Source organism: Macrobrachium nipponense, chromosome 20, assembly GCF_015104395.2.
Source record: "Macrobrachium nipponense isolate FS-2020 chromosome 20, ASM1510439v2, whole genome shotgun sequence".
NCBI lineage: Eukaryota > Metazoa > Arthropoda > Malacostraca > Decapoda > Palaemonidae > Macrobrachium > Macrobrachium nipponense.
In genome coordinates, this window is record NC_061089.1 from 859,751 (window position 1) to 882,074 (window position 22,324).

The 22,324-nt window shown below is 45.9% G+C and overlaps 1 protein-coding gene across 1 annotated transcript in view; it reads left to right on the top strand.

Annotated features, from left to right (window-relative positions):
- LOC135221449 (succinate dehydrogenase assembly factor 4, mitochondrial-like) overlaps positions 1–21,688 on the top strand; it is a 66,681-nt gene extending 44,993 nt beyond the window's left edge. Inside the window, exon 3 of the mRNA XM_064259207.1 lies at positions 21,126–21,688. Coding sequence (XP_064115277.1) covers positions 21,126–21,301 — 176 coding nt within the window. The 3' untranslated portion in view covers positions 21,302–21,688. The remainder of the gene's footprint in view (positions 1–21,125) is intronic.
- Positions 21,689–22,324: the final 636 nt, after the last annotated feature.

The following is a 22,324-nucleotide window of genomic DNA, read 5'->3' on the forward strand; positions in this document are numbered from 1 at the left end:
ATGTGGTTGTTATGCTAAGTTATCGCTGGGCAAGGTGCAACAATATCCTGACCAATCTCATCATATTTAGGTAAGTCACTTTAGAACTAAATCTTAATTTCTGGGCTCAGTTCATGTCGCTGCGCGAAATATCCTTAATCCATTATTTATAAGGTAAATGTACTAACACATACCAAGAGAATAAATAAAATAAAGAAAAGGTCAGTACTTACTGACTCACTCACCCTCCAAGAGGGTGTCGGTATGAACACTATGGCGAGTGAGACCACTACCACGAACCACTTGCCAATAGAAATCTCCCACTACAAAACCCCCGCTAGAGGGGAGCCGACCCACAGAGTGGGCAGCAACTACTACTACTCCATCCCATGCGTGCCGACTGCTGCGCCTCTGGTGGCCATCCTTTTCAGTTAGCGCACCGCGTACACACGTGCCCTTTTTTGCTCTGTGTTTTTTGTGCCCCTATCTTGGATTTATCAGTCATGGAGCGTACAGCCATCGCAGCAGCTAAGTTAAGTAATCAGTTGTTATTGCTATTTGTTTGGTTTTTTCCACCCTTGAGTCAGTATTTGCCGTTTTTTAGGTATAAATACGGGCTCTTGGTCGGAAGCATGGCAGCATGGTTCTGCCTCGTGGCGGGTTCGTTCTTGGTCTTCCATACCCAGAACCTTCCCTTATTTCCTTACTCTCTATTGTTAGTTATCTATTTTATGTTAGGGTTCAGCCTACTGGTTTATGTCATGCATGCATGTCTTCTTCACCTTGCGTAGGCATTTTCCATCCGACCCTAGCCACAGCTCTTAGTATCGGCCCCGGCTAGCTTTGAGTGGTAGACTTTCTTTCGGGTTAGTCGTACACTCCTGGATTTTTTCTCCTTCTGATTTATTTTCTTTCTTTACGTTAAGTGATTTTGGTTATTCATATATTTTAGGTTAGCCTACGGCGTCTGGCATTTCACGTAGCCTAGGTTAGTATTTTTGGTATCCACCACTATTGCTTCCGCTCTTCAGTTCGGTTGCTTCTCTATAGCATCTCTCTGATTAGTTGGTTGCTTTATCCTAGGCTATATTGTGTCATTGTATTGCATGTCACCGCTCCGTGGTCACTACGTGATCACGGAGCAGCCAGGCGCCTGTCCAGTCTCCTTTCCCTCCTCCCGCTCTTCCATAGGGGGCGGGGCGGGGGGAGGGTTGGTCTGTCCTCGCTCGCTCCACATACCCGTGCCTGCCTCCCTCTCTCCCTAGGCGGAGGGAGTAGGGGGGGGGCTGGACGACCCAGACTGGACCCGACCGCTCTCTGGCTTCACGGCGCGTTCGGATGACTAAGGGGGGGGACTGGCCTTCCCCCCTCCGTCGTTTACTCCGTCGCTCCGTTGCTAGCTCGAGTCTGTTCGCCCCTCCCGCGCCCTTTCCCAGCTTACTGGTGCTCTTTAATTTACCGGAGCTCCGGCATCCACGTGGAAAGGTGCTAGTTCACCCTGGCGGGCGGACTGCAGGCGTACAGTTGGTCTTTCCTAACCACCCCGTCGCGCTGATATCGCGACACGAACACCGCCGCGCACCGGATTTATTCCGGTACGTTCTATGGCTTTAGGTTTAAGTATTTAGTATTTAATTTAAACTATAGTAAGTTTAATTTAAGCTACCTTAAGCCAAATCCCTCCGTTACCTACTCACACCGGATCTCTCCGGGGTTCTAGCCTATTCAGGCGGTAAGGGAGGGGTTATGCCCAAAATTTTTTCGCGCTCCGGCATGCAGCGGAGTTCTTTTAGCCTCTAGCCTGTAAGTGATATCTTTTAGGATGCTCATGTATCTTTTCACTTACAGACCACCAACTGTGAGCATCCAGGATGCAATGCCATGCTCCAGGACCCCTGTGGGCATTGAGTCTGCAGATCCCATGCTCCATGCGCGACTCCGCAACGGGAATCTTCAAGTCTGGTTTCACGAGACCTGCACTATTTGCTACGATCTGGTGAGCCAGCTCTTAGACGGGGTAAGTATTCCCAACTCCGTTCGCTAATCCCTACAAGGTTATAGTTCTTAAGTTTAATTTTAATCTCTTATTTTAAACTTAAGCTTGTTTTATATGGGATCTCGCATCCCCTATGTTTTTAGTCTAAACCTATTACTTAAGTTTTAATCTTAAGTTTAAACTTAAAACTAACAAATACCCTCTCTTCCAGGCTCCTGCTGTTAGAGACACCGCCCTGGCAACCCTGAGGGTCTTGGGTCGGCGGTTTTGGCAAGAACGCCGCCAAGGGACAGCCCTACATTCTTGAGAAGAGGTTGGCTGTCCTGATCTTCCTTCCCCGGCAGCAAGTCAACGGGTTACGTCGACCCGGCAGAGGCAGCCCCGACTATGGCGGCGATTCAGCAACAGCTCGCCGCTTCGTTGAGTGAACCAGGCCAGGACATCTCGTCGGAAGTCGCGACACTGGATCTGAATATTGAACCAATGGTAGGTGTTGACGACCTGTTGGTCGAGGTAGGTACGTTGGACGCCCAAGGGCTTCCCTTGGGCGCCACTGGGTCTTCTACTCCTGCTAACTCTCCAGCTTCCTTCCAAGGCTTTACAGGAGCTGAGCTCCTTTATACTTCTCCTGATGCTTCCGTAAGACCTAAGGTCAAAGGACAGACGGTTGTTGAAAAACCCTAAGTAAGACGTCGTCGTCGTCCAAAAAGACGTCGTCGTCGTCCAAAAAGACGTCGTCGGCGTCAACATCTCGCAAGTCTCCGGCTACGAACCCCGGAGCAGAGAGGTCTAGAGCTTCTGGGTCCGGCTCCAAATCCTCAAGGAGTAGGTCTTCCAAGGAGAGATCACATACTCCGGCGGAGTCAGCCGTTTCTCCTCTCCCTTTGGTACCTGTTCAGAGTTACCCAACCACCTCCGCAGTAGCTCCGGCTTTGGATCCCAATGCTGGTCTGTTACAACACATGGGGGATTTGGTCGGTTCTCTCAAAAACAGTATGGAGCAGATGTTCTCCCAGTTGTCCGACAGGATCAACTCCCAGGATAACATCATCGCCGAACTTAGCCAGGCTCCTCTAGCTACTCCCCCACCTTTCAGCACAGGTATCGCTCAGCTTCCACCTCATGACTCTCTGCCTCCGTTCTCTATGAATAACCCCCTGGAGGGTGGCGTCATACGCCCCCTTCCAGGACGGGCTTATTTCTATTCCGGATTTGTGGAACTCGAAGGATTGAGGACTTGAGTTCTACCCGGAGGGTCTACAGCCGCCGTTCATTGGCTACGCCAGAATCACTGACGCAGCCATGACGCGAGATGACAAGGTCCCCTAAAGAGACAGTCCTCTATTCACGTGACCAGGCTCAAAGAGAATGGCTCAGGTGCTTAGAGGACATGGATTGTTCAAACACAACGAAGATTCAACCCTTTAAGAGTCCCTTCACCATTTTCACAATGGAAGAGGGAACTCCGCTTCCCTTCCTTACCAAAATCGCTACGGTCACTATCCCAGCGGCCCAAAAGGGGGAGTCGTTACCACAGCTAAAGGAAGCGGACCCCACATCTCCTTTGCTTCCCTCAACCGGAGAATTGTGGGAAGACCTGCCCAACACTTTTTCGGCAGGCAAACTCAAACCAGACTGTGCTATGGATCAGTTTGGTGAGAAGCTGCCTAGACTTCCGGACAGCCTCATTCAGGCGGAGTTTGAGGCCAAGTCTAGGCTAGCCAGGTCTATTAACACCTGGCCATGACAGAAGTGGCTACCATTGCTTACGGTTCCGAGCCACTCTTTAAGCTTATCACCAGTCACTGACTCAAACGGTACAGTCTGACATGTTTGAGTTCGCCACAGCCAGAACGAATTGTCGGAAGCATGTCCTCCAAGAAGCAACTATTCGGCATGAACCGAATAAGTTGCTTTTTCATCAAACATCTGGGGAGCAGACCTCTTCCCCGATGCAATGGTAAAGGAGGTCCCAGGCGGAAGCTACAAGGCTTAACCAAAGCCTTAAGGATCGTTGGGGTCTCACTGCAAAGAGACGCCAAGACCAAGCAGTGAGGGGTAAGGCTCAGAGGAAACCCAGACGTTTCCAGCCTTACCAAAAGAAACAACAACGCTTCGCCCAGCCTGTTTCGGCTGTTCCGTTGGTGCAGGCGGCCCAACCCTCTACCTCCAAGGCCCAATCACAGCCTATCTATTTGATTTCCCCCCAGCCTCAATCCTTCCACCTCTTACGCTGTCTCCCCAGCCTTCAACCAAGTGTTCGAAGGCCAGGCCTTTCAGCAGTATGACCGCTCGGGTAGGGGAGGCAGAGGTAAGCGATCCTTTCGTCAGAGAGGATCAGGAAGGTCCCTTAATAGAGGAAAACACTTCCGGGGAGGCCGCGGAGGTTACCAGCAACAATGAGAACTTCCAGGTAGGAGGAGGCTGTTTCTCTTCCGGCACCGGTGGGGATTCAGCAAATGGGCACCAAAGTATTGTGTCGAAAGGCCTGGGTTGGAGTTGGGTTGCGAATCCGCCCCACCCAGACCTTTCCTTCAACTTCCATCCAAAGAATTGACGGAGTATGCGGAGGACCTCCTTCAGAAAGGAGCAATAGCGAGAGTCAACAGATTAAAGTTTCAAGGGCGCTTGTTCAGCGTTCCAAAGAAAGGCTCACAAAAAGAAGGGTAACTCTTAGACTTGTCCCGTTTAAACTTGGCCTTATTTCGCTGCGACAAGTTCAAGATGCTCACCATCTCGCAGGTGCGGACCTTACTTCCCCGTGGAGGGGCCGTCACCACCTCTATCGATCTTACAGACGCATACTATCATTATCCCTATTGCAAGACCACTTTCGCCCTTATCTGGGCTTCAAGATAGGAGATCAAGCATTCTCCTTCAAGGTAGTTCCCTTCGGTTCTGAACGTGGAACCCAGGGTGTTCACGGAAGTTGGCGGAAGTGGTCGTCCAACAACTAAGGTCGCAAGGGATCATGGTAGTAGCGTATCTCGACGATTGGTTAATTTGGGCTCCAACAGTCGAGGAATGTCGCAAAGCAACACTGAAAGTAATCCAGTTCCTGGAATATCTAGGGTTCAAGATAAACAGGACAAAATCGAGACTCACTCCGGAGTCAAACTTTCAGTGGCTGGGCATTCAATGGAATCTATCCTCCCATACTCTGTCGATTCATCAGCCAAGAGAAAAGAAATAGCGAAGTCAGTAAAGCAATTTCTAGGACACAAACTTGCTTCAAGGAGAACCCAGGAAAGGATTCTGTTCACTCCAATTTGCATCAGTGACAAACATCTTTGATGAAAGCCAAACTGAAAGACCTAACCAGAATCTGGCGCTCACGAGCAAAGTCAGGTCCAGGGACAAATTATCATCAGTCCCACAGATTCTGCGGAATCGTCTACGCCCTTGGGCAAAAAGTCAAGAAAACCTGTCAATATCAGTACCCCTTCAGTTTCCTCCTCCGGGGATTACCATCCACACGGACGCTTCAATTAAGCGGCTGGGGAGGATATTCTCGTTCAAGAAGTTTCAAGGAACCTGGTCACCCAGTTCCGTCAGCTTCACATAAATGTACTGGAAGCAATGGCAGTGTTCTTGACTCTAAAAAGGTTACGTCCGCCAAAGAACTCCCACATAAAGCTAGTTTTAGACAGCGCAGTGGTAGTCCATTGTGTAAACAGGGGAGGCTCCAAGTCACGACATCTGAATCATGTCATGGTAGCCATCTTCTCCCTGGCGGACAAGTTCAGTTGGCACCTCTCCTCCACCCATATAGCTGGAGTGAGAAACGTCATAGCAGATGCTCTATCCCGATCAGTTCCTCTGGAGTCGGAATGGTCACTGGACAACAGTTCGTTCCAATGGATTCTCCGGAGGGTTCCAGTCTACAAGTGGATCTATTCGCATCCCAAGCGAACCACAAACTCCCATGTTATGTGGCCCCCAACCTGGACCCTCTGGCCTATGCCACGGACGCCCTGTCCAGAGACCTGGAACAAACTGGGAGAAGATTTATGTCTTTCCTCCAGTGAATCTTCTCCTGAAGGTACTGAACAAACTCAGGACGTTCAAGGGTCAAGTAGCTCTAGTAGCCCCCAGACTGGCCGAAGAGCAATTGGTACCCTCTCATTCTGGAACTGGGTCTTCGTCCTCTTCGAATTCCCAATCCCAGGCTCTCCCAGTTAGTACAAACGAAGACTGTGTTTTTTTCGCTTCCTCAGGAATTCTCAAAACCCTAACTTTATGGACTTCATGAAGTTTCGCAAAGGCTAAAAGAGACGCGAATGTTGATCCTCGAAATGTTCTTTTCTTGGAGTCTGATAAGAGAGATTCAACTTTGAGACAGTATGATGCTGCAGTCAAAAAGTTGGCATCCTTCCTGAGAGAATCAGATACTAGAATCATGACAATCAATTCAGCTATATCCTTTTTCAGATCTTTATTTGAAAAAGGCTTAGCAGCTAGCACTATTACGACAAACAAGTCGGCCTTGAAAAAGATTTTTCAACTCGGGTTCAGCATAGACTTGACAGACTCTTACTTCTCGTCTATTCCCAAGGCTTGTGCTAGACTTAGACCTTCAGTGAGGCCTACGTCAGTGTCGTGGTTCTTAAATGATGTTCTTAAGCTGGCTTCAGAAACAGATAATACGTCATGTTCATTTATAATGCTCTTGAGAAAGACTCTATTTTTGTTAAGCTTGGCTTCAGGAGCTAGAATTTTCAGAACTGTCGCGTATCCAGAGATCCCAGATCATATAGAATTTCTTCCCACAGGGGAAGTTCTACTTTCTCCGGAACGTACTTTTATAGCAAAGAATGAGGATCCTTTGATGAGGTGGGAACCATGGAAGGTTGTACCCCCTTCCACAAGATGTTTCTCTTTGTCCAGTATCGACCTTACGAGCCTTTCTGTCCAGGACATCCTCATCCTCTTCGGGTCCCCTCTTTATGAGAGAAAAAGGTGGTACTTTATCTACTAAAGGTATCAGGCAACAAATCCTGTACTTTATTAAGCAAGCCAACCCTGATTCCTTCCCTAAAGTACATGATGTCATGCAGTTGCCACCTCAATTAACTATTTCCAACACATGAATTTCGATGATTTAAAAAGTATACCGGATGGAAATCGCCGACAGTATTTAAGCGTCATTACTTAAAGTCCTTGGAAGCTCTGAAATTTTCAAGCAGTTGCGGCGGGTAACATAGTTTGTTTTTCCCCCGACTCTGCTTAATCTTTAGTAGAAGATCCAGTTCTCCTCTCTACCTATCTCACCCAACAGTTTGTCTATACCTGCCATGTTCATCTAAACGTTTACTTGAGTCTTAGCTGCTCTTATGATGGTATAGTGGGTGCCCCTTATTTTTTTGCTAGGGTCACTCACAATTGATTGTATATAATGATCTCTTTGATGTGGTCCCCTTATTTTTATGCTAGGGTGACACTCTTATTTACAATGGGTTACGGGTTTTTGTATACTAAGTCATATACATTTCTTTATTATATTATTGTCGAAGTTTGTTCTATTCAATTTATTATTATAATTGCTTTAATTACTTTGTACATATTAACTATACACAGATGTTAAGCTCAACATATATTCCATGTAAGCCCTGTATATATATGTTAAATTTAAGTTAATTTTAAGTTTTAAGAAATATTATTAACCTTAAGTTAATTTTAAGTAATATTTCTATTCTGTATCATTGTGTATATGTATATTTATTAAGCAATTATATTTCTTCATTTTATTTTATCTTTATTGAGACCTTTTTTGTCTGTTTTATTTGTTCTTTACAATCTTGTGCTATTTCTCTGGTACGATTTCGCGCAGCGACACGAACTGAGCCCAGAAAAGGGATTTTGACGTAAGGAAAAATCTATTTCTGGGCGATTGGTTCGTGTCGCCAGCGAAATCCCACCCTGCCCATCCCAACGCTCAAGATTGTCTGCTAACTTCAGGATGGCCACCAGAGGCGCAGCAGTCGGCAGCATGGGATGGAGTAGTAGTAGTTGCTGCCCACTCTGTGGGTCGGCTCCCCTCTAGCGGGGGTTTTGTAGTGGGAGATTTCTATTGGCAAGTGGTTCGTGGTATGGTCTCACTCGCCAATAGTGTTCATACCGACACCCTCTTGGAGGGTGAGCGAGTCAGTAGTACTGACCTTTTCTTTATTTTATTTATTCTCTGGTATGTGTTAGTACATTTACCTTAGAAATAATGGATTAAAGGATATTTCGCTGGCGACACGAACCAACGCCCAGAAATAGATTTTTCCTTACGTCAAAATCCCTTAATTGTAAGTTCATGTTTAGTTTCATGTTCTTTGTAGCCAAATCATATTGGTACTATCTGGAATAAAGAATGTGGTTTATGACTCAATCTTGGACCAAAAATTTTATTTGGGTTGTTGGGACTGAATTTTAAGAGCTCATCCATTTCTTCACCTATCAATTTCTTTGGTAAGCACCTTTGAGGACAAACAGCAGCTATGCTGTGAGTCCTCAACCCTACCCACTTTCCCTGATGAAAAGGCATTTGTTTTGGGTGAACAATATCCTGCATAGACCTAAAAGGAATAATAGATAATCGGTTTGATGCAGAGCTTGGTGTTGCCACGATAGTGGATGATGTGTAATGCACGGTTGCCAAGTCTGCAAGTTAAGACAAAGAAGAACTCGGGCAGCCGCTGTAGATAAGAAAGAGCCCTCTTGTCTTGAGTTCTATACTGTATCAGTATCAATGTGCACTATACTAGCCAGGACCAACTAGAAGAGAATTCTTTGAAATTGGTTGGTCTATCTTATGGACCCCCTTTATGACCATACGAATACGTAACTCCTTTGAGGACTCACAGTGGCCATCAAAAATAGGTTTTTCCCACATCAAAACCTGTTTTTATCATTATAGTACCCAGATCTATGCAAAAGAAAAGGTTCTTATTCTTATCTTTTAAAGAAAGTCATTGTTCTTCATAGCCTTCATAATCATATAAAACAGCTTTGTTCCTACACGATATACAAACCCTCGGTCCTTTACATAAGGAATTACTTTCGGCGTAGCTGGAATTACAGCCGTTAAATTCTTTAACAAGGTGGTTAGGCAGTAACTACTGTGTGGCAGACAGGTAGGCTAGCCTGCCCGGATGTAAATACTCCACTTTGCTTTCAGCTGTCTTCCAGTGAAGACGTGTGCTTGTGAGCTCTTGCTAACTGGTCGTTGATCACTTTTTACCCGGTGGGGTCTTTGTGGTTTATTTTTGTTTTTAAATGAATATGTATATACGGTGTTTGATATTGATATTAAATTCAGTCAATATACAAACAAACTTTTTGTGATAGCCTTTATAGCTGCCTTTCTACTTTGTGTTAAGAGTCGGCGGCAAAGGTATGCCAACATATTATTTACATTCTTTCGCCCTTTAACGTGAGGACAAGATATGTATTTAACGTGAGAACGAGACATGTATTTAACGTGAGTGATATTGATCCTGTAATGAGGTGTATTCATCCAAAAATTACGCTTACGCTTGGGAATTACCGAGGGAAACTTCAAAGGTGTGACCTTGTTTTGTTTTTATGGTAATTTCTCTTCTCCTTCATCCTTTCACTTACTATCGGACGAAGGTAGAAGAAGGGGCGTGTGGTGTTGGTGTTTGGGGGATCTCCTCTCACTTCAAAGGGCGGTGCCCTTGGATGTGAGAGGAGTATCCTTATTACTTTAATAATTTTTTCCTTATTTTACAGACTAACTGTGGTGATTGTGTTACAGCAGTATTGGTTGGATAGCTCTTCGTATTGGTTATCCTAACCTTAAAGTTGTACCTGTGACTTGTAGCATGCTGTGATATCGATCCTCAAGTGCTTGTACTGATCCCCTGCTGATAATCATATCATGATGAATGCACTTCTTACGGTCTGGCCACGAGCCTGGTTCGGTCTTGGGACCAAACAGATCTTACGCTCAAGTGGTTGGAGGAGATTGTGGGGGCTGGCGAGGACGATGACGCTTTCCTAGACTCACGGAGGGACCATCCCCACTGTTCACGTGATGGTCCCGCTGGACCTCGCATGCAGAGACCGGTGTGGGCTCCCCCTTCAGTCCTCTTGAGAGATTTCGGCCTCAAGAGGACAGTATTGGCTCTCTCCTGTCAGGTGCACGCTCAGCCCCACCCAGACGACGGTCACAGTGGCGGCAGACGTTTCGCCTACAGTATGAGTTTCGTAACCCTCCTCGGGAAAACGTTTTCTCCATACGGTATCATTTTCCTAGGCTCGGTGTGGCCATCACTGCAGGTTGATGGCTGCCCGTAACTCACTTCTCCGACTACTAGTTCCGTTAGCAAGGCAAGCGAGAGCGTCCAATCTTCCTCCCCCATTCCCTCTCTTCCTATGGCTGCGATGGGAATGGGAGGGATCCTGCAGAGCGTTCTCCGTAAGATTCCGCGTTGGGGACTGCATTCCTGGAGGGACCTTTGGGTCCTACCGGACGTAAGTCCCCGTCGTTGTGGAAGGATCTTGCCCATTCCTCCTTAATTTCTACGGGAATTGGGAGGTCCACCACCCGATGATCGTCTGATGAAATTCGGGTGAGTTTCGCCGAGCGCTTAAAATTCTTTGAAGTTTCTAGCACTCTCCGAATGTTTTTGTCTTCTACGATCTGCAAACACTTGGGCGAGACCACGGTCCAGAGTTCCTGATAATTGTTACTACGATAATCGGGAATCTCGCCGAATGCTTGAATTCCTTGGAAGCCATTAATTCCTGGAATTTCTAGAGTTTGAAGGAAGTACTGCTGCTGAAGGAAGAATATCTCGGGAGGGGCTCAGCCTGGATGGACCTGGCGGTCCGTCACCTCAGTAGGCGGTCACCTTCGGGATAGAGAACAGGCAATAACAGTCAATCCTCCTCTCTTTTTTTCCCTTTACTTCTTGGTTATACCAGAATGAAACAAGGAAATAAGAGGAATTTGGTGGAGTTTACTCCTCGGAATTCGAACCCGAGAGACTATGTTTTTGGTTCAATCCTAGGATTTTACTGAACATACGTCAATCCGTTCAGGATGGATAGCACCAAGAGTTTGAATCCTCTCCAGTGCTACTGTTTTGGGAACATCCAGTTCGGCTTAAACTAGTTGTCTTCGGTGTCCTGTTATCACCGTAGTCTTCCTTTGAGAAACTTCACCTTCTCTCTCTTCATCAGAGAATGAAGGAGGTCGGCTTCCAGTCCTTATTCTTGTTCCTCTAATGGAAGAGAATTTAGGCTTGAGGTCTATGTATAGGAACCTACAAATATAATACGTATATTTCTCTCGCGACATGCTTCTGTTACCAGTTGAATTGTCCAAGGTGTAGGCACATAACTGTAGTTAACTTTATGGGTATGTGACCGAGACGAATAGTTCTTCTCTTAATTGAACTATAACTCGGGACTGCCTTGCAAGCCTCCAAAAGAGTTACCGGTTTCGATTTTGAGATACAAGTGGTATTGTTTACAACAACAACACCATAGCGTTTGCATTCACTGAAACCCGTTTCGGTTAAAATGCAAATGCTCGAGCGTATTTTCTTGCGCTTGATGGTTCTAGCCGAACGCATTCCTTCATGGAATGGATTACCTGGCAACTCAGGATGACGAGTGAGTGAGAGCTAGCGGTGGCCAGGCTGCCTGCCAGCCCTGCCTGCCGCAGCCAGTCCTGCTGGCTCTCTGAGATAGTTTGGTCGGGTTTTGTCTCTCCTCCTCTGCGATGATTGACTACCGAATCGAATATCTGCCCGGCAATCACAGAATTAGGTCTTTGGTTGGCTGGAATTCTTGCATACGTGTATGACCATCTCTACTGCATCGCCTTTTTCCGTTTGAAGAATTTTCAGACAGAGATATCTCACTAGACTTGTTATCATCTTTCTGTTTACCTCACGATAACAGAAGTCTGTAGCCTAGTCTTCCTCTTCATGGCACCTGCCGCTGCGATGACGCAGAATGATTTCTTCAGACATCTGAGTTTGTCTTCTAAATACATCTCGTAATTTGTAGGTGTGCAATTATTCTTTGTTCATCCCAAATTGTAGATGAATAACGGAAGACTTCGCCTGTTCCCCGCCCTGCCAGCTCTACTTCTAAAGTAATAGAAATGTCCTCCATGATCCAACCCATGAAAAGCAGTTCTTCAGGCAGTACAATCCCTGTGTTTTCATTACTGAAAGACGCTCCGCTTTCATTGCAAACTCCGACTTCTCACCGAACAGCAATGAAATAGCGGTTAGCGTTTTCAGTCCTCTGTAAAACAACAGGGATTAAAGCCGTCTTCACTGGTTGGTGTCATTGACGGGACTTTTTCTCCTTTCAGAATCTTGATAGTTAACTTCTCTCGATTCAGCTGTGAAGATGTATGTCCACATTCACCTTAGTCTTTCACTGGCATATAGTGTTGTTTCTCCTTAGTTGAGATTCAACTACTATGAGAACTTCTGTCTTGCCATCAGGGACCTCGGTCTCTAGAAGGCAATTGACTATCGTCTGATTGGCACATGCCTTGAGAGAATCATCTTCTCAGCTACCAACATCGGTGGCGAACAAGATAGACAATTTGTATGGTTTCTTGTCATGACCCTTCAAAAGGCGAGTGTCATGTGACTACGTCTTGGATGCATGACTACTCGCCTCACACTGAGCGCAGTCAGTCGGCAGCTGTTGAAGAGTCCGAGACTGTCATGAGCTATGCAGTGGGCTTTGTATTGGCTGAGCCAGATCAGTCATTACTTTGTCCTATTGGCGTGTTCCTATACCCATAAGGATCGACACCCAACATGGAGTGTCGGTGTCTTTATCCGCTGCGGAATATTACGAGTCTGTGAGAGACTTCTCTGCAGTTGGATATTCCAGTGGATGGGTACTTGTCATCACCCCGAAGAATATGTTGGACAGGAAGATAGATAAGGTCATTGCGACCATATTTATCTTTCTCATTAGGCCTGCCCACAGTTCCTTGGAACCTCATTTCCTTGGACCAGTGGTGGATGCTTGCAAGTTGTGTTTGCTTACCCAGCTCCTTCAAGAGGACAAGTTGCATCTCACCTATGGTGTGCAGTTCTAGAGGTAAGAAGGATGCGAGAGTGACTGGCCTCTCCACCTTCCATTCCTCTTCCTTCGGGTTGAGAATAGGACTCGAATTTACACTGGCTGGTCGGACGATTGATGTGGTAAGCTTATACATAAAGCATCCTTTTTATGTTTCTTATCAGAATCATAGAAGCAATCATGCTCCTTCCTCTAGCAAGGGGAGGAAGGAGACTGGCAATAATGCAAACCCTTCCCAGAACTTTGGATTAATGCCTCCGACTCTAAATATTCTGCACAGCCCATTTTCTGATGAGTTATGATTCCTCACTCATTTCGAAAAGGCCCAGAAGTCTGACTGTTGATCATGCAGCTCCTATACTCCAATCAAGTTGTCAGAGACAGAGCACTCCTCCTTGCTCTTATGACTAGGAGTAGCAGCCTAGGTGTGTAGAACTCCAGTCAGTTCTAGAGGCTCACTCAGATTCCTCCCACCAATCAGTGATTCTTCCTTACGTAAAGGACCGAGGGTTTGTATATCGTGTAGGAACAAATCACAATTTTTGGAAGTAAATTGTAATTTTTCCTAACTATACAAACCTGAGGTCCTTTACATATATGCCCACCTCATGCCACCCCTCAATCTGAACCTGGGCCGAAAGGCAAAGTGGAGTGTTTACATCCAGGCAGGCTAGCCTACCCGCCTGCCACACGGTAGTTGCTGCCTAACCACCTTGTTCAAGAATTTAACAGCCATAATTCCAGCTACGCCGGAAGTAATTCCTTATGTAAATGACCTCAGGCTTGTATAGTTAGGAAAAATACAATTTTATACATTCAACTTACCTGTCAGATATATACTTAGCTTTAGACTCCGTCGTCCCGACAGAAATTCAAATTTCGCGCCACACGCTACAGGTAGGTCAGGTGATCTACCGTCCTGCCGCTGGGTGGCAGGAATAGGAACCATTCCTGTTTTCTATCAGATTCTTTCTGTCGCCGGTACTGTCAACATTGTTGTTGGTACCTCCTGGCTGGAATTCTTTTTTCATCGCAATTGATCTTCCTTGACCGACGTTTGGTGACGTACCTGGATCGTTGTATTGGCATACGCTATTTGTGGACCGTTTCTTGAACTTGATTTTGGATTTTTCTAAGAATGTCTGACTCGAGTGTTGTTGTGAGGTGTGTGAATGAGGGCTGCAGGGTGAGAATGCCGAAAACTTCGGTAGATCCTCACACTGCATGCAGGCGTTGTAGAAAGTATGAATGTTCTTTTTCTAACACCTGTAAGGAGTGCGAGAACCTGAGTGCAGAAGAATGGAAGAATCTTACTTCTTATATGAAGAAGCTAGAAAGGGATAGGCTGAGGAAAGCTTCCAAAAGCCGAAGTAGATCTAGGTCTAGCGAACTAGTTTCTAGCTTTCTAGCTTCTCCTCATGATGCATTAATTAATCCTTCTCCCCCTATTTCTGCCCTTTCACCCATTTTAAATCCTACAGATTCAGCAGCGGAAATTGCGGATCTGAAGGCTACCCTTCATAGAATGCAGGTCAAAATGGTGGCATTAGAAGTAAAGAGTGTGATTTAACAGTGGACAGTGATGTGAGTGTCCCCAGTGTTGTGGAGGGGGCGTCTGATCGGCTCTAAAACGCTTCCAGGTCTAGACCTCTTCCAAGCTCCCAGGCCCAGAGGAGAAGGAATGTCGAAAGCCGTACGAAGGTTGTAGAGGTTCCCCACCGGTCAGGCGTCCCTTCGGCAGGTTCTGTTACGCCCCAGACTGCCAGGGATCGCTACAGGAAAAGCATCCTTCGTGAGTGTTTTTCGTCGTCAGAGTCGCCTTCACCTAGAAGAGGGTGGAAAGACACGAATCTTTCTCGCCCCTTGAAGAGGAGCTGGAAAGCTACGGCGCTTGACTCGAGTCCAGAACACTTTCCTGAAGAGGCTTCTTCAGTAAAAAAGAGAACCTTGTTGACTCCAAGTGCTGTAAGGGAATCTCAGACACCTTCCAGATCTCCCTCTCCTCGTTCCGACACGGACAGGGATGCGACTACTGCTCAGATCCTACAAAAAGTACAGGAACAGATCTCCTCATTGGTTGGAGTTCTTATTTCCAAGAAACCTCGTAGGAAAGATAACTCCCTTCCTATAAAGACGTCCGCGGCGCTCTCAGAGGAAACCTCCCTCGAAAACGAGAGGTTCCTAAGATTGTTCCATCTTCTCCCAAGCAACGAGCTCCTATAGATGAGTGGTTTTCCTCAGACCCGGAAGAACCATCTTGGCGAGAAGCGCCAGTTAGGACAGAAGCCCTTTCCAGACAAGGAGAACTTTCCGGTAGAGAGGAGAGAAAAGGAGCAGACGAATTGAAGGACCGTTCCATGGATTTTTCCGAGCAAGAGGCGCCTTCCAAAGGTGAGGAGTCTATTAGGTGCTCGGAAATGATCAAGCTTACGGAACCTTCTACAGTAACAGAACGTACCAAAGAGTTTCCTTCCAAGCGCTCGGAACATCGCGGACGTTCCGATCTCTCCTTACCCGTGGAAGAACTTTCCATAAGACGCGCGGAACTATCCAGGCGCGCGGAATCTTCCAGGCGAGTGGAACATTCCGAACGTTCCAAACTTTCCAGGCGCGCGGAACCTTCCGCACAGGCGGAACCTTCCGCACAGGCGGAACCTTCCAGACGCACGGAACTTTCCAAGCATTCCACTCAAGCGGAAGTTTCCAAGCGCTCGGATCCTTCCGAGCGAGCGGGAACTTCAAAGCGCGGATCGCCTTCAAGACACTTGGACTTTCCAAACGGGAATCTTTTTCCGGAAGAGTGGAACAGTCCAAACGCGCAAGACTTTCCAGACGAGAGACGGAATTTTCCGAACGAGAGGAACTCTCCGAGCGCGAAGAGCTTTCTACAAAAGCGGAACGTTCCAGACATGCGGAACCTTCCAGGCTAGAATCGCCTTCCAAGAGTTCTTCTCCTCGGAAGCGATCTTCCTCTTTGGGACTTCAGAAGGAAAGATCGGTGATATCATGTAAGAGAATAGAAAGGACTTCCAGCTCTCTTACAAAAGAACGTAGAGAGTCTTTTTCTGCCAGTCCTTCCCCGAATAGAGGCTCTCCTAATGCAGAATATGTGCGACCTACGGAGTGTTTGTCCGTTGCAAGGGATCGTTCTCCTTCAGCTGGGCTCGAGCTAGAGGATATCTCGGAAGACGAAGCCCCAGCTAATGAAGGACTGTCTAATTATAAGACTTTATCCGCACTTCTGCTCCAGGAATACGGAGAATCGCTGAGCCCTGCCGCTCCGCCTTCGCCTCGGTCTCTATTCGAGCAATAAGCCATATAAGTCCTCTGCCTTCTTGAAAATGAAACCAGCCATTTCAATGAAGAAGGCTCTCCAATCTCTCGGTTCTTGGATGAATTCCAAGAAAGAACTAGGAAAGACTGTCTTCTGTATGCCTCCCTCCAGACTGACAGGTAGAAGAGGCATTTGGTACGAAACAGGAGAGAATATGGGCCTATCTCTTCCTGCTTCTGCAGAGTCGGATTTCTCGAGTCTGGTAGACTCTTCTAGGAGACAAGCCTTATCCTCTGCACGATCTACTTGGAGCATGTCTGATTTGGATCATCTCCTCAAGGGTCTCTTCCACGTGCTGGAGGTTTTTAATTTCTTAGATTGGTCCCTTGGGGTAATTTCTAAGAAGTCTCAAGAATCGGAAAGTCTTAGCCCGGAAGTGCTTCATAGCATTTTGGCCTGTATTGATAAGGCGGTCCAGGATGGTTCTGGAGAAGTATCTTCCCTCTTTGGAGCAGGGATACTTAAGAAGAGAGCAGTTTTTGGTTCTTTTCTGACCAAGGCTGTTTCTCCTTCTCAGAGAACTGCATTGCTGTTCGCTCCTTTATCTGAACATCTGTTCCCTTCTCAGTTAGTGAAGGAAATATCACACTCACTTACTGAGAAGGCGACGCAAGACCTTCTTGTCCAATCGGCAAAGAAGAACAGAACACTTACGACAGCTGCTAGAAAAGTCTCACTTCCATATCAACAGCCCTTTCGTGGAGGTCCCAAGACACGACCCTCCTTCAAAAAAAAGACTTCCGACAAGCGAGGAAGATCAGCCTCCGTTCCTTTAAGAAAGAAAATAGCTACAGAACCTCCAAACACTTGTGGGCGCCAGGCTACTGGAATACTCGGAAGCCTGGGCAAAGAGAGGAGCCGACCCTTGGTCGATGTCGGTTCTGAGAAAGGGATATCGCATCCCCTTCAGGGACAGACCTCCCCTGACGTCGACTCCTCTCGAACTGTCAGCTCGTTACAAGGACCCTGTGCTGAGAAACACGCTCCTTCAGATGGTAGAGGAAATGTGGAACAAGGGAGCCATCGAGCCGGTGCTAGATCCACACTCTCCGGGATTTTACAACCGCCTTTTTCTAGTCCCGAAGGCTTCCGGAGGGTGGAGACCGGTTCTAGATGTAAGTGCCCTGAACCAATTTGTAGAAAAAGAGAAGTTCCGTATGGAGACTTCTGCATCGGTGATGTCGGCCCTTCGTCCAGGAGATTGGATGGTCTCCCTGGACTTACAAGACGCCTACTTCCATGTTCCCATTCATCCCTCGTCAAAGAAGTACCTTTGTTTCGTAATGAAGGGGAAGATTTTTCAGTTCAGGGCCTTGTGTTTCGGCCTATCCACAGCTCCTCAGGTTTTTACGAACCTAATGAAGAATGTAGCGAAGTGGCTTCATTTAAAGGGAATAAAAATCTCCCTTTACTTAGACGACTGGCTAATCAGGGCCAGATCGGAAACTCAGTGTTTGGAGGACCTAAAAACGACCTTAGACTTGATTCGATCTCTAGGATTACTCATGAACCTCGAGAAGTCTCAGATGATCCCCAGCCAGAACCTGGTTTATCTGGGGATTCAGATGGATTCTCGGGGTTTTCGAGTTTTTCCTTCACAGGAAAGACTCATACGAGGCTTTATGAAAGTCTCAAACTTCTTAGGGAGAGAACAAAGTTCGGCGAGGGAATGTTGAGCCTTCTAGGAACTCTTTCCTCGCTTGAACAGTTCTTCCCCCTAGGGAGACTTCATACTCGCCCCCTGCAGTTCTTCTTAAAGAAAGTATGGAACTGGAAGACAGGACAACTTTCGGACTCGTTCCAGATACCTCTCGAGGTAAAGAATCACTTGAGATGGTGGTTAGCCCCTCTCAAAAAGAACGAGGGAGTGTCCTTATCCGTGCCAAACCCAAGCCAAGTGTTGTATTCAGACGCTTCAGAAACGGGATGGGAGGGGTGCGACGCTAGGAACAAGAGAAGTGTCAGGCACCTGGATGAACGAGCAGATGTCATGGCACATCAACTGCAAAGAATTGATAGCCATACACCTTGCCCTCAAGTACTTCGAATCAAGAGTCAGAGACGGGGTGGTCCAGGTCAACTCGGACAACACCACCGCTCTGGCATACATTCGAAAACAAGGCGGGACTCATTCGTTCTCCCTCTTCGAACTGGCGAGGGATCTCTTAGTTTGGGCAAAGGAGAGAAACATCATCCTCCTCACGAGATTTGTCCGAGAAGAGAGGAACGTGAGAGCAGACAGACTGAGCAGGAGGAACCAGGTCCTTCCCACAGAGTGGGGACCCTCCACTCAGAGGTCTGTCGCACATCTTTGGGCTCTATGGGGGAGACCTCACATAGACCTGTTTGCCACGTTCCTCTCCAAAAGGATAGACATCTTTTGCTCTTCAGTAGAAGATCCGAGAGCATTCGCTGTCGACGCCCTTCTACTAGATTGGTCGGGCCTCGATACATACGCCTTTCCCCCATTCAAAATTCTGGGCGAAGTAATCAGAAAATTCGTGGCCTCAAAGGGGATGCGGATGACTCTAATAGCCCCATATTGGCCAGCTCAAGATTGGTTCACAGAGGTACTGGAATGGACGGTGGACTTCCCCAGATCTCTTCCAAACAGAGCAGATCTGCTCAGACAACCCCACTTCGAGAGGTATCATCAAAACCTCCCCGCTCTCGCTCTGACTGCCTTTCGACTATCGAAAGACTCGTCAGAGCGAGAGGCTTTTCTCAAAAGCTGCAAAGGCTATCACTAGAGCCCGTAGACCGTCAACTATACGGGTCTATCAATCGAAGTGGGAAGTCTTTAAGAGATATTGTAAATCGAAGGAGCTGTCCTCCTCCAATACCTCTGTGAACAACATTGCAGATTTCCTTCTTTTCTTGAGGGAGGAATCGCATCTTTCCGTATCCACTATAAAAGGGTACAGGAGTATGCTTTCAGCTCTTTCAGGAACAGAGGCCTAGAAATAGCTGATAATAAGGATCTTCATGATCTGATCCGGTCTTTCGAGACTTCAAAAATCAATACTCCTAGAACCCCGAGCTGGAATCTGGACGTAGTCCTAAAATTTCTAACCTCGAAGCGGTTCGAACCTCCACACCTTGCCTCCTTCAGAGACATTACGAGAAAATGTTTATTCCTGTTGTCTCTCGCTACAGCCAAAAGAACAAGCGAGATACACGCTCTTGATTCTAGGGTTGGTTTTAAAGGAGAGGCTGCCATTTGTTCGTTCCAGACTTTATTTCTGGCGAAAAATGAAAATCCTTCAAAGCCCTGGCCCAGGAGCTTTGAAGTAAAGGGCCTGTCGAACCTAGTAGGCAAAGAGATTGAGAGGTCCCTTTGCCCGGTAAGGGCCCTTAAATTTTACCTGAGTAAAAAGAAGCAGCTGGGAGGTTGTCAACAGGGTCTATGGTGTTCTGTGAAAGATCCTAAAAGACCCATGTCTAAGAATGCCTTAGCCTTCTTTGTAAGAAGTGTAATTACTGAGGCTCACAATGATTGCCCAGATGACTCTTCAAAATTGGCTTAGAGTTAAAGCTCATGAAGTTCGAGCGGTTGCTACGTCTCTAGCCTTTCAAAGGAATATGTCGTTGAAGAATATTCTCGAAGCGACATATTGGAGATGCAATTCAGTTTTTGCATCTCATTACTTGAAGGATGTCAGGGCAACTTATGAGAAGTGCTTCTCTCTCGGTCCGTTTGTGTCAGCGGATACGGTGCTGGGACTTGGAGCAAAAACTGATCCTTAATTATTGTGTATGTACGTAACCCTATAGTTAGAGAGTTCTTGGTTTTCGACTGTCAAAGGCACTAGGCGTCGCACAGGCGACCGTGGCTTTTTGTCAGAAGGAACTGAAGAATATCAGACAAATAAGGGTGTACAAAAATTTTTTTTTTGGTACTGGTGTGTGTGTGTATATAGTGGTGTTGAGTTTTTGGGTTGTTGTCAGGAGTTGGGGATACTCCTTACAATCTTTAGAACTAACACAGGTGTTAGGATCAGGTGGTCGGGATGTATGTTTTTGCTTCGTATCTGCTTTTAAAGCAGGCGTATTGTCATATTAGTGGATTAGCACCCATTGACAAAGGCCATTTAGGCTCGTGACCGAGTAAGGGATAAGACCCCATTGGCAGACCCACAAGATCTCTTAGCCATAGATCACTATCTCGCTGAGGCTCTTGAAGCGAAGCAGACTCCTGGGCAGTAGCCACGAAGTCTTCCGCTTAATCAGGTAGGAACCAAGGTTTATTTGTACCTACAACATATGTTGTTTACCTGTCTATTTCAGTATTTAGCTGTCTCTTACCCACCACCAAGGGTGCCAATCAGCTAAGTATATATCTGACTGGTAAGTTGAATGTATAAAAATGATATTGTTATGATACAATAAAGTTTTATACATACTTACCTGCAGATATATACGATTAATGGCCCACACAGCCTCCCCGCAGGAGACAGGTGGTAGAGAGAAAGAATCTGATAGAAAACGGGAATGGTTCCTATTCCTGCCACCCAGCGGCAGGACGGTAGATCACCTGACCTACCTGTAACGTGTGGCGCGAAATTTGAATTTCTGTCGGGACGACGGAGTCTAAAGCTAAGTATATATCTGCAGGTAAGTATGTATGAAACTTTATTGTATCATAACAATATAATTTTACTTCCAAAAATTGTGATGTATTGATTATTTATGTAGCTAATTATAGCATTCTTCTTGTTAATTAAAGGTATAAGTGTCTTGCAGGTAAACTGGATTCTCAAGAGACAGTTGAGGGCCACCATCCGTACCAGGAGAAAGAACCATTAGAAGCATTTCCTAATAACATCAATCCTCATACTGGAGAGGTTGGTGGGCCAAGAGGGCCTGAACCAACTCGCTATGGTGATTGGGAACGTAAAGGACGTGTCACAGATTTTTAGTGTTAAGAAATATACATAAGGAGGATTTGAGTTCATACTAATAGAATCATGTACAGTATAGCTTATCACTAATATAGAAGTTGTTTATTTTGTATTCCTTTAAATCCTTGTGAAGTGTTCTCAGAATGCTATGTTATATGAAGAATTCAGATAGTGTCAGGTTTAAAATTTTGAGGAATAAATACAATACGCAATATTCCAAGACTATAGAGGAACATAATGTGTTGTAATCTGTATTACAGTATAAGGTCATGGCCCTTGATATCCAAATGCTGATTACCAAGGAGGTATTGCTTATGAGAAAAGTGTATAGTTGAGGATAACATGGTAGCCTGTCATAAGGACTGAAATATATGGTTTGTTTTGATTTATTATCTCTTACCATAACTCTTGTCTTTCTTCTTCCTAGAATGATAAGCAACAAAAATCAAAGTGAAAAGAGATTGTTCATACCATGAATTAAAACTGAACCAAAACCATCCTTGTTCAAGGTGGAATTAACCAACTTTTCACAGAATCCTGAATGCAAACATTTTCTATAGTTCAAAATAATTTTCATAAAAATTTATGGTTAATGAGGTAGTTTCCTCCCTATGGGAAAATGTTGTCCTGTAGAAGTCACTTTGTTTCAGTGTAGTATTTATGTATTCTGTGTTTAAGCCTTGTCCTGTTTAAAAAGGCACTCAAACCAGAACCTTTTTTTTCTCCTAATACGAATCTAAACATCTCACAATGTTCTTTCTCACTTTTATTATTTCTCCAATATCTTTTTTTATTTTCTCAGCTTTCAGCTTGCTGGCTAACCATTCCAACTATCACTCATTAAATTTGCTGGCTAACTATTCCAGCTATCACTCTTAAAGCTTGCAGGTTGACCATTCCAACTATCACTCACAAAGAAATTGCTGGGTTTTCCCCTAGTTTCACCATTAGAGCCTTGTACTAACTTATGTTATTTGCTTTCTTGATCACTTTATCTTGCTGTCAAACCACTCCCAGTCCACTTCTCATTTTACAGCAAGG